At 39.7% G+C, this 13,200-nt stretch overlaps 1 protein-coding gene across 6 annotated transcripts in view; it reads right to left on the bottom strand.

Moving 5' to 3' along the window:
* The window catches only part of GOLGA4 (golgin A4), an 89,828-nt gene that overhangs the window by 57,943 nt on the left and 18,685 nt on the right, over positions 1-13,200 (bottom strand). For all 6 annotated transcript variants that reach the window (XR_002095962.1, XM_019508991.1, XM_019508994.1 and 3 more), the window contains exons 8-10: positions 9,170-9,357; positions 5,220-5,303; positions 4,097-4,244 (exon numbers count right to left, since the gene is read on the bottom strand). Coding sequence is in view for 5 of the 6 variants with exons in the window: in XM_019508991.1 (XP_019364536.1) it covers positions 4,097-4,244; positions 5,220-5,303; positions 9,170-9,357 (420 nt within the window). In the remaining variant the exon portion in view is untranslated. The remainder of the gene's footprint in view (positions 1-4,096; positions 4,245-5,219; positions 5,304-9,169; positions 9,358-13,200) is intronic.

Below are 13,200 nucleotides of genomic sequence, written 5' to 3'. Positions count from 1 at the left end.
GAGATGCATCTGTGGATGCATGACAAGGTACGGTTGGCCTTCCTGACTGCCTCCCCACACTGCCGACCCATGTTCATCTTGGAGTCAATGATGACTCCAAGATCCTTTTCCGCCTCCATGCTGACAAGAGGGGAGTTCCCCAACCTGTAGGTATGGTGCCGGTTGTTCCTCCCCAGGTGCATCACCTTGCACTTGTCTGTGTTGAAACCCATCCTGTTCTCATCCGCCCACCCTTGTAACCTGTCTAGGTCCGATTGTAGCCTACTTCTTCCTTCTAGTGTGCCCACGTCCCCCCACATCTTAGTGTCATCAGCAAATATGAACAGGGTGCTTTTTACCCCCTCGTCCAAATCACTGATGAAGAAGTTGAACAGTGCGGGCCCGAGCACCGAGCACTGCGGAACCCCACTACCCACGTCCTTCCAAGTTGAGAAGGACCCATCCACTACCACCCTCTGGGTGCGACCCTCCAGCCAGTTGGCGACCCATTTGACTGTGTGGGAGTCTACGCCACGGCCTCCCATTTTCTTAATGAGAATGGGGTGAAAGACAATGTCAAAAGCCTTCCATTCAAGAACTTTAAGCCAGATCTAAACAAGCAGTTAGGAGCCTAACTCCTTAAAAACCGAAACACTTTGGGGTCTGGCTACAGGCATACATAAGCCAAAATTTTTGAAGTTAATGTCTGTCTGCATTGTAAAGGCTTTCTGATTTGCCCCGATCTAAACAATTAAAAAACTGGTAGCTTCAAGCTACAGTGCCATCCAGTGGGTATAAACTACAGCATACAGTACTGACTAAGCAGACGAAATAGGAAAATAATAAAAAAAGAATTTCTCTCTAATTAAATACAAGTCCAGATCAACAAAAAAAATGGCTTCTTACTTAAAGTAATAGCAGTATGACGCATTCAGTTTGGATTCAGTGCTAATGTTTTTGCACATCTAGGCAAGTATTAATAAATGCACATTCAAGACTTTGTAATAAACATGGTCTTGTTGACTGGAGAAATTTAGATAAATATAAGTTGAAGGAGAATTATTTAAGGTGGCAAAAGAAATCCAACATGATCTACCAAGGAAAAAAAAATGCAGTTAAGAGTGCTCTTTTCTACACGGTAGAACAGATTGCCAAAATAATATTGGTATTGTTTAAAATCTCAAACAGTAAGGATTTATACTAACTATTCAGTAAAGAATAAGATACTAAATTTTAAGTGCAAGTCTGAGCATACCTGACTTCTGATCAGATAAAATATAAGCCAATAGATATATAACAAAGAATGAAAGTGTTGTAACTCCAGGTAAAAGGACTGAAGTTTGACATTGCCTGAGAAGCACAGAATTTACTTTGTAGAGCCTGGCCCAAGCACCCAATGTGTGATGTAAGAAAAAGAGACCCCTTACCCCAGTCCTGTTCATACAAGGCTTGGGAAAGGCACCATGATTCACTTATTGGCATGTGTGGATGCACAAAAACAAGATGCTTTGTGAGATTTCAGTATAATGCACCCTTAACTACAAACATTTGAATTGTAATATTATTAAATTGGGACACTTAGTTATAAGTTTATGCTATACACATAACAAGCTTTATATCATTTCACTATATATTGCTATACAACAATACATTCATGTTTAGTGTTTAATTAACACAAATAATTGATGTTAAGTCAAATATTGGCCCACTTCATTGTGTTCAATTAATTAAAATGATTGTTTAACTATATGCTTGCAATTGTAGCTGTTAACTATACATGCTACAAAGGAAAGAAAGCCAACAAAGTTTATGACTCTAGGAAAGATGAAAAACAGCACCTGACATCCTATATTTTAACTTATAAAATGGCACTATGAATGCTGAAGTGCAAAGAAATTCAGCTTGCCTATCTTATCTACAATGTACTTCAATATTTCCACAAGGAAAATAATCTGAACTTCTTTTGGTTGAATAATGATACTTAATATGCAAAAAAAATAAACCAGTCAGGGATTACTGACATTTAAACCTAGTAACATGATGGCAAAGAGTGGCACATAGAATAATAAAAATATATCAACTTACACAAATGTAAAGACCACTAATAAATGCATGTACTAGTCAAATTCCTAGTACTGGTGCACAGCACAACACTGTGACCTAAAAAGCTATGTCAACTGTTCTATTAAGATGACATTTTTACAACTGCCAAGTACAGTAAATTGAAGCCAATTGTAACAAAAGTGTTTTGAATAGTAAGCTATACTTTCCATCTTAAGCTGAAGCTGGACCAAGACATGATTTCATTTTTTATCCTTATTTTCTAGAATGCATAAGACAAGTCAGTAGTCAAGAAAATGGAATAAAAGAACAAGGGCAGGGTGACGTTTCATAGGACAATGTTACCATAAATGTTCCAATGCAACAAACTGTCTTGAAGCCAGTACTATTTTTAATGGTATAGTTGACTAAGCATAACGCTGTATATGCCTTCAAAGCCACAAAAAAAGTCAGCATGATTAGGATGCTTATGTTAAATGCTGACACGGCCGATATACTGGAAATGCTTCTTGTAAAAACATATTGGGGTAGAAATTTTCTTTTCACCCAGTTTGCTGCTAATCACCCTGGAAATCAAACTGTGTACACAATCATAAATTCCAAGGTAGCAAATGTATCATCTTGAGCCTGTTGGAAAACTTTTTAAAAGAAAGCCAAAAGAGAGAAATATCTATGCACTACTATCTATGCTACAAAACACAGTAAGTTTCAACTGCTTCAACAATGCTATATTTCAGACATCTATATTTAAATAATTTCTTCTTTCAGGAAAAAAATTATTTTTTTTTCTAACACCTAATCCTCATGCACTTATTTTTGAGGAAACTTTTTTAAAAATCCAATGAATTAATCAAATAATCTCTGAAAAATCCAAAGAGCTAACTTAAAAAAACCCCATGAATAAAAACTTAGTCCTGAAATCTGGGTTCTTCAAGCTAAAATAAGACCTAAAAACGGGATCTCTAAGCCAGATGACTGATATTTCCACAAGTTTTCCAAATGTTTGTAGCAGATCATTTATGGAATCCTATCTGTTTACCCTTTGCTGGCTGTGTATGCTCAGTTTCTTTGTATCACTTAGCATGTACATGATTTACTCATGTAAATCATTCTTTCTAGATGGATAATTTTACCAAGATATGAAGTGAACTACAATAAAATGTCTGAATCTGAACTTCTTGTTAATTTAGAAATATAATACATTTGTAATGTGTATTTTATGCCAACTAAGCTATTATTTTCTTAGCAGCTGCATTAAAAATGCAACTTTCAGGTAAGGTTTCTCAAAAAGATTATGAATGTAAATTGAATGCAGCTAGAAATGCAGTTTCTCTTAGGATTTCCATGGCTGTGCTGTGCAGTGGTTTGCATTCTGTTTTAAAAGACTATTTGGCCTGTTAGTTTCATACAGCAAGAGAACTTTAGCATGCACACTTAGTATGTCATCTACCTTTGTTTTAAAAACAAATTGATTTTATGTAACTTTGGTCAAGCTTGAAACAAATAAATTCATGGTTTGTTTGCTTGCGTTATGCTGGAAATAAATTAGCAGATGTCTTTGATACTAAAACTTTGAGGCACACAATTGTAAAAAGAAAAGGCTTATTACAGATTGACTTTTTCAAATGTTCTCCCACTACAATCCCATTTCTACAAACACACACATACGTACACTCGCTTACTCTCGCTCTCAGCTGAGGCTGCAGAAAGCAAGGGTTTTACCCTTTACACACAAAAAAGGTTGCTACCCTGAAAACTATAAAAACAGACCAGATCATGTCAATCTTTCCTCCTACAAAGACAGAGGTATAGCTGCCTTCCAACATTTTTGGATTAGTGAATGCAGCAGTTATGAGAAAGCAGTAAGAAATGTTCCCAACCTCTGTTGATCTGAAGAGGATGTTAGAAGCCATGTTAGTAGGACTGGATAGAAGAACAGTAGGAAAAAGGGAATTGTTTTATTGCCCAAATGAGATGACTGATGAGAGTGCAGACACACCATGCTGAAGCTTTTTCTATTCAAATGTGAAAGCCAGTAATCTACAGAATTTCTTACCAGCTTTTTCAGATTTTTCTTTCTGCTCTCGCAATTCTTCACCATGCGTAGTTATCTGCTTGATCCGAGCACGCAGTTGAGCTATCTCCTCCTCCTTCATTTCCAATGTTTCATGCATCTGTCTTTTTGTCTCTGCAATTACCATTCCCTACAGAAGAGATTTTAATGGTAAAAAGATGACTCCAGAAACACAAGCACGTGCGTGTCATGAACAACCCCAAGCCAGGATATAATCAGGATTAATTGAAATCACTTCACCATTACTAGGATAATGGAAAATGTACTTCTCCTACAAGGAGGAAAAAAAAGAAAAAAGCATCACCTATTACAAGACAAAAATGTACACTACTTCTGAAAGTATAACATGTGTTCTAGTTGTAGGATGCAGCAAGAACAAGGAGAATAACCCAGATTTATCTAGGTATGATGAACTCCTCCGAGTAATAAGGACCATCACAAAACTCACAAAACTTCTCCTCTAAGGACAAGGTTGCTTATCTTTGACCTTGTTATCCTTAACTTAAATACACAGGAACACGTGTATAAATTTAAAAAAAAGAAAAAATCCCCAAACACCCACATTCCATTATGCACACATCTACCCCTGGGAAGAGGATGAAAGAATAAAAAACACACAACAGATGTTAGTTATGTTGCTTAAAACACCACTGAAATAAATAAAACTACTAAAACACTTCATATCCCAGGCATGCAATGGGTATTTTTACATCACTAATCACATTTTAACATTAAATCTTCAACACTGTTTCGTTTTCTAAAAACCTGATGTTACGATTATTACATGGCTGGCAATTAACCCAACTACTAAATTAGTATGCCCTCTAAAATCATGTTATAAACAATATTAAATATTCTTACGACCTTCAGACTGAACTATTACTCAATACTCCCAAGCCATCTACACAATATAGCTACACAACAAATTTGTTTTAACAAGCAAGAGATAATTTGGAGTGGAAAACAAAACTAAATGACCATTAAGAATAGCTCTAAGTATCTGAGGGCAAATACATCTAGCTTTACCAATTTAAATGCAGAGAAATTAATTGCTAGCCACACAGGTTAAAGGGAAACAAAGCAAAACAACCGCTGTCAAGTTTACCTTATCTTGTTCTAGCTGTTCAATCAAGTTCTTTGCATCACGCAACTGAGTAATCAGTTTAGTCTTCTCACCCATTTGAAGCTCCTGAAATGCAAGCCAAGAGGAGGAATTAAAAGCAGTTGTTTTATTCTTCTGACAGACTCCCAGGATGGAGAATATAAACAACAGACTCTGAACATCGTTGTGATCTGTATATATCAAATGTGGGACTGACCAGTATGAGATTCTGCACTGAGCTTCTAAAAGGTGCAACACAGAATTCAGGGACCAGGAATATGAAGGGCTGTGGCAGTTTTAGGACATCTCTGCATTCCTCCAATCAAAGACTCTTTCACCGTCCCCATCATAACCCAGATGTTCATGAGGGGCAGTTTAAAACATAGTCATCTCCCAAAGCTGTGCGTGTAAGCGATGCTCAAAGTCTCTGCAGACACAACAACACAACCCCTGTGCCCTATCCCAAGGCTTGTAATGCTGCTTTCCTCAGGCCTTTACAAGTCTTCTACAGTTCTTCCATTAAAAAAAACAAAAACAAAAAAACAAAACAAACAAAAAATCTCCTCCAGGCCTACCTAAGGGCTTTCAGACTGCTTGAATACATGGGGGGGAATAATAATAAAATGCACTTTATGTTAAATCTGGCGCACTCCCATGCCAAGCCCAGCACATACCCAGAAGAGGCAGTGTGTTACTTCAACCTAGTTCTGCAGCATCTGTATAGATTGGGCACTTTAGTGGGGCTTTTTTGGCGTTTTTATCTAATAGCCGATTCAATCTGCAAAGCCCTGCTGAAGCCCTAATTTATAGATGCTGAAGAGCCAGGTCAAAGTAATGCACTGCTTCTTCAGGTAAAGTATGATTTGGGGATGGGGGGCGGGTCCACATCTGCAAGCAGCCTTAGCGTCCTTTAAGCTGATAGAAAGGAGACAAGGAATAGGGAGATTCTAACCCAAGAAATGGAGACAAAATTAAACCTCTCACAATTCAGAAATAAAATAAGACAAACCCAAATGAAGACAGCCTGCTAACATTAAAACACTCCGGGTTTATCTTAATATATTTAATTATACATATATCCTTTTCTCTCAAACTATTAGGATTTCACTTTATTGTTCTGACACCTCAAAATATTGCTTGCTATTTCACTGTCTGCCCTCTTGCTCTCAGTAAACTACTACTACTATAAAAGTTTGCTTTATATACACTGAAGTCTTCCTCAGAAATGAAAAGGTAAATTTTGAAAAAAGCTGGATATTTGATTTTTGCACAATAGCTTATTTTTATAGCAGAAGTAGTCTAGCACCATCACTCAAGCCCAATATGGTGCCCTGCCACCTCATCCACACCTATTATAAAAGGAATGATGTTTAAAAGAACACAAACCCTCTCTAAAGCAGTGGTGCTCAACTTTCAGGTACCGCCCCTTCCCACCAGGATTGGGCCCTGGGAGCCCAGCGCCACTCCCTCCTGGCATCCTACACTGAGACTGGGCTGACCCAGCCCAGCCCTGTACCCCCACTGCAGCATGCAGGGTCCAGGGCTCCCCACGGGTCTGGAAATTTGGCAGAAGGGGAGTAGTGTCAACCCCCCACCGCCAAATTTTCGGGCCTGCGAAGAACCTTTCAGGCCAGATCTGACCTACCAGCTAGGGCAGGGGTGGGCCAAATGTGGCCAGGCCACTCTATCTGGTCCACAGGGCCCCTAAAAAATTTAGAAATTAATATTAAACTGCCCTGGGCTGCCTATCATGCGGCCCTCGATGGCTTGCCAAAACTCAGTAAGTGGCCCTCTGTGGAAAATAATTGCCCACCCCTGAGCTAGGAGCTAGAGAAATAAATGCAGCGGATGATGCGAGAAGCAGCCACAAAGAAAGGAATAGGGAACTCTCTATAGGAGATTGGGCTACAGCTGAAGAGTCCTTTAAATCCTGGCTGTGGACCTGCAAGCATTAGAAGGGAAGTTGCAGGTTAATTATCTAAAGTGCTTGAGTAGCTCAGATGAACAATGTAGAAGTTTCACCGATGCATAACAGTTGTAGAGTTGCAAGCAATAATGTGCAGTTGCATATGATGGCAAGGCACTTCTTCGACCATCAAGTCCAATCCCCTGCTATCACAAGCACCATGTTTTATAATGTCTCTCAAAGTAATTAAGTTTCACAGGAAACCTAAGCCTACTGGAAAACTGTTCCAGAAAACTCACTTTTCCAACTGCCTCTAATTTCCTTCCTAAATTTATTCATGGCCATCTTATACTCAATTTTTTCTGCGTGAACACTGCACTGCCCTTTTAGCTTCAATAGTTCTTTACCCTCCCTGGTGTATTTATAAAAAGCAATAATACCTTTCTCAGCTTTCACTTTGTTAGACTAAAAGTAGCCAAGTTCTTTTAGTCTCCTCTCAAGACAGAATGATCAGGGGAATACAGGGCCTAGCAGCTTCCCTCTACCCTTGCTGTTGTTTAAATGCACTCTCCTTAAACATGACTGACCAGAATTGTATAAAACATAGCAGATGAGGTCTCACACCCCTACCTTGTACAATGGCATTAATACGTTACCCTCTCTATTGAAAGAAATATATACTTAAGTGACATTTGCTTGTCACAGCCATGTGACCTTGGGGCCTCATACTTATTCTGCAATTACTTAAAACAGCCAGGTCTTTCTCCACCTGCTGTTTCTAATGGATATCCTCCTATCTTAAACACATTTTTGTATATATTATCTTGCACTCTATACTTTTAAACTGCATCTCATTCCTATCATTCAAGATGATCCAATTCTTGATAACACCATGATAACACTCCAATCTTTTTATGCATTGACAGTGTCTCCCAACTTCAGGCCACCAGCAAATGTCATTAGTCTACTGCTATTTTTTGGAGAGCAACAATAATGAAAATGTTAAATAAGATGAGTCTCAAGATGTCTCGTGACATCTTATCCAATTTTCTATTTACCTATTTCTTTCAAAATCTGTTCTCAAGCCTTTGCATACTCCTGAGGTGAAACTATCAGATCAGCAGTTGCCTACATTGCTTCCCAACACTTTAAAACTAGAAATACTAATTCTCTAATCATATGTGAAAAGCAGTTATTACCACATGTGCAATTTTGTGCACCAGTTTTTGCCATGGAGATTATCTAGCATCCTCAATTTGAACATAATGAGCTCTGAGTCTAGCTTCTAACCTAATGTGTGTTTAACTTCCATGTCCATGCTCTAAAGGCCCTGCTACATGTTCAAATTAAAGCTGGACAGAAACAAGCTACAGAGTTGTTATACGTCTTTAAGCACACTAACTTTGGGGCTAGCTGGTTCTTCTTATAGCTGGAGAGTCATTTTTATGGTGTGACAATTACTTTGCACATGTGGCCAGTCTAAATTTGTTGCGAGATTAACCTACTGGGTTTATTTAGGTTTTGGGCTATACTTAGATTAAACTTAATCTTTCTTTACTAAATAAGCACCCTACTACTTTCCTTGTTCTCTGTTTATTCATATGGCTGACTGTGTAATTTATGAATAGCCTTTACAAGATTTAACACAGCATGACTTTTAACATTTCACACATTTTTATGCCTACTTCTGAAATGCAGCTTTCTGCATTGATTAACACCTTTTTTGCATTTTCTGTCAGCTCTTTGTTTACTCCTAATCATAGAAATCATATCTAGTTAGGAGTTAGTTTATCACGCTAGACCTGAGGACCGTCCCCTTCAAGGTTTTCTCCTTGCTCAGGCTGAATATTCTGATTAGTTTCTGTGCATCTGATTTCAAAATTATGTCACTGTTTCCCATGACATTTTGGCACAGCTGCCAACATATTTTGTCCAAATCACTGTAATGACCAATGTCATCAATTCAGCTGTGTAAACTCACGTAAATGACACCAGGACTTTTGCACTACACTAGGTAACGTCTATCAAGTTAGAATCTTCTCCATACCTTCATCTTCTCTAGTTCCTGAAGTCTCTCTTCTAGTTGTTCCTGCAGAGCCTCTTTCTCATTAGATAGCTGTGCAGAGCGATCCCTATGTGATCGAATCATCTCTTTACATCGCTGTAGCAGGTTTTCTTGACGTTTTACTCTCAGATTAAGGGCTTCTAGTGTTTTTGCAGAATCTTCATTGCCACCTACAGACAACATAGCACCATTACCACAAGCACTTCTTTTTCAAAACATGAAACCTTTATTAGACATTTCAATCCAGTCATTTTAGTATTACAAAAAATGATTAACTACTCTAAATAGCAATCTTCCAAATTAACAGTACCTATTATAAAGGCTTTCAAGATCCAATCAAAAATTGACAAAACAGTCATTTCCCTCCAAATTCAAGTTTAGTTTTCTTCCATAAGGGCTGGAAGCTTCAAAAGGGTACAATATTGAAAACTGAACAAGAAACTGTTCAGACATGATGGAAGCACAAGAAAACCGGCAAGAGACCGATGTGGCTGCACACAGAGCTTCCAGAATTCCTCAGTTGCAAAAGTAAAACATATAGGCCACAGCAAAAGAGGCAGATCATCAAGGAAGCTTACCAGGAAATAGCTAGGACCTACAAAGACAAAATCAGAAAGGCAAAAGATAAAGAATGAGTTGCACCTGGAGAGGGAGGTTAAAAGACACCACAAACAGATTCTATAAGTATGTCAGCCAGAAAAGAAAGACCAAAGCTGTGGGTCCACTATTAAATAGCCAGCGGGAACTCTTAACAAAAGATGCAAAGAAAGCAGAGCTACTTAACAGCTCCTTTACCTCAGTCTTCACAGAAAAAGTAAGCTGCAGCCAGACACCTAATAAGAATTATCCAGATAAGGAAAGGGACAAACTGGGGATGAAATAACAATAGAGAGTCAGAGAGCTTTTGATGGGTCTCTATGAATTCAAGTCAGAAGGGCCTGATGAACTTCATCCCAGGACACTGAAGGAACTGGCAGGGGAGATCTTGTAGCCCTTAGCAATGAGCTTCATAAACAGTCATGGGAGATTGACAAGATACCAGAGGAATGGAAGCAGGCCAACGTGGTGCTCATCCACCTCATCCACATCTATTATAAAAGGCAAGAAGAGGACACAGGGAACTACAGACCACTTAGCCTTACCTAGATACCCAGGAAGTTACCACAGCATATCCTAAGGAAGACCATTTTCAAGCATCTAGAGGAGGGAAGACTGATTACAAGCAGCCAGCATAGAAATTTATGAAAAACAAATTGCATCAAACAAACCTGACCGCCTTCTTTGACAAAATAATTGCTTGGGTGGATGAAGGGAATGCTGTGGATGTAGTGCATCTGGGCTTCAGCAGGGCTCCTAATAAGGTCCCACGTGACCTTCTCATAAACAAATTGGACAAATGTAGGCTACACAAAACTACCACACAGAGGATAAACAACTAGTTTAATAGCTGCAAACAAAAGGTAATTATAAAAGGATCCATGTCAGAATAGCAGAAGGCTTCAAATACAGTTCCACCAGGGTCTGTCCTGGGGCCCAGTGCTGTTCAATGTGTTTATTGATGGTTTGGGTGCTGGCATAGAAAGAGTCTTGGGCAGGTTTGCAGATGAAACAAAACTGGGAAGGACTGTGAACACAACACCGAAGGATATCAACAGACTGGAAAGCAGGACTGAAGCTAACAACATGAAGTTCAAAGTTGACAAATGGAGGTGCTACCTGTCAGGAAGAATAATCAAAATGACAAATATAAAATGGGTGACACTTGGATGGATAGCAGCACTGTGGAGAAGGACCTGGGACTCTTGGTAGATCACAGACTCAGTACGAGTCTTCAGTGTGGTGCAACTGCACAAAAGGAGAAGGTGGTTTTGGGATGCATCAGTTGAAACACAAGGTGAAAGACATGGGAGGTGATAGTGCCTCTCTACTAGGCACTGATTAGGCCTCATCTACAGTACTGTGTGCAGTTTCAGGCTCCGCATTTTTAAAGGACATGAAGAAGTCAGAAAGTATCCAGAGGCAGGCAACAAAGATGATAACGGGCTTGCAAGACAAGTCAGACAAGGAGAGGCTGAAGAAGCTAGGCATGTTCAGCTTGTGGAAAAGGTGCTTATGAAGGGACATGAAAACAATTTTCAAATACTTGAAGGGCTGCCATTAGGAAGAGGGAAAACACCTTTTTTCTCTTGCTGCAGAGAGGAGGACATAGAACAATGACTTGAAGTTGCAGCAAAGCAGGTTTAGACTACGTATCAGGAAGAACTTCTTATTGTTAGAACAGAGAGCCAGTGGTATAAACTGCCAAGGGAAGTTGTAGACTCTCCATTATTGAAAGCATCCAAAGAGAGACTGGACAACCACTGGTCAGTGATGATACACGCATAGCATGCCTAGGTTCTACTATGGATATTTCCTATGCTTCTGGGTTTTGCTGGTTGCCACATGGGGCTTAGAAGGAACTTCACCCCCCACTTCCCTGCTACATGTGGTGGTTGATATGTGCATGTTGGGTTTTTTTGTTGTTTTGTTTTTAAGCCTTCCACAGAGGCATTGAGGAGTTTGAATGAGATGTGTGAATGCTCCTGCTGGGACTTAAAGTCAAAGGTCCTGCCCCTCTGCTTAGGGTCAGACCAACTGCCATATTTGGGTCACAAAGGAATTTTACATTAACAACATTTTACAGAAGCAGGACACTGGAAGCTGTGGTTTCACTGCTTCACTTATGGAAGGTTTTGGTGTTGTGTCTTATGTTGTGCCAGGGTTGACTGTAGTTTTACTAAGAGGTTAGATTATGGATTTGTGTAGGACGGTTTGGATAGGAATGAGCCTAGCTTAGGCAGGGGTTGCACTAAATGACCTCCAGAGGTCCCTTCCAGCCCTACTTCTCTGATTCCTGACAACCATTTAGGAACATCAAAAAATGTATGAAATGTTCAATCATTACAGTAAAATAATGCATGTTGTCAAGCTGAATGCATGCTTGGTAAGAAAAATAAAAGTGCACCAGATTTATTACAAATCATCTCTTCAAGAGCAATCCTTCAAAAAGATCTTTGGGACCTTGTGGAATATAAAGCCTCAAATAACATTAACCTAAACTGAAACAATCAAGTTTAACAACCTATTCTAAAAATCTGCAACTAATTTGAGGGATCTGATTAACGAAAAATGGAGGGAATGGAACAATGTCTGAGACAACAGAAGTCATGGTATAAGAGAACAGAACTCGCTCAAGTTTCACTACTTAAAAAGCCATAAACATCACATCCCACAAGAACTTCCATTCCGAAGATGTGACTGAAAGACACCGCAATTTTTAAATTTGGCCTGCCTTCTCTCATGTAATACCCTTGAAAAACAGGGTCAAAAAACCCATGTGATTGCAAGTGTCTCTCACAAATCCAAAGCATGAGATTCCTGTTTTTCCAGGGCTGTGCATGATGGAGTTTAAAAGTATACAGTCAGCAATATCATTCACTGCAGGGCAGAGGCCAAGTTTATTATCGCACAGAACTATTTCTGTTTGCATACGACAAAGAAATGGATATCCTGAGTCTAGATACTACTAAGAAGCACATATAATAGAGTAATATTACAAGTTGAGCCATAAGGAGAAGATTGTATCATCTGAAGGAACAAGTCTCATGTTACAATTTATAAATTGGTAGATGATGCTTTCATATTCTATATATATAAAAAGTGCTTAGAGTCCATTTGTCTGCGTGCATGTCTGTCTGTAACACTCTTGGGGGGCATGGCTCCTGGCAGGGCATGGCTCCAGCCAGTGGGGTGTCAAGAATGATGGGCGGGGCAGGGCTTCAGCGGAGGAGGGAAAGGGGGGGTGGTGAGGGCCGGACACAGGATGGGGTGGGTGTGGTCAGATGCGGAGCGGCAGCAGCATGGGGCAGTGGGTAGCGGCAGCCGTGTGCAAGCTTCCCTCCTGCCCCCCACTCCTCGGAGGCAGCAGCAGCACAGGGTGGTGGGCGTTGGCACTCTGTCCCCACCCACCCACA

Source organism: Gavialis gangeticus, unplaced genomic scaffold (assembly GCF_001723915.1).
Source record: "Gavialis gangeticus isolate Ggan-Ray unplaced genomic scaffold, GavGan_comp1, whole genome shotgun sequence".
Classification (NCBI taxonomy): domain Eukaryota; kingdom Metazoa; phylum Chordata; order Crocodylia; family Gavialidae; genus Gavialis; species Gavialis gangeticus.
This window is presented reverse-complemented; position numbering and strand designations above follow the sequence as displayed.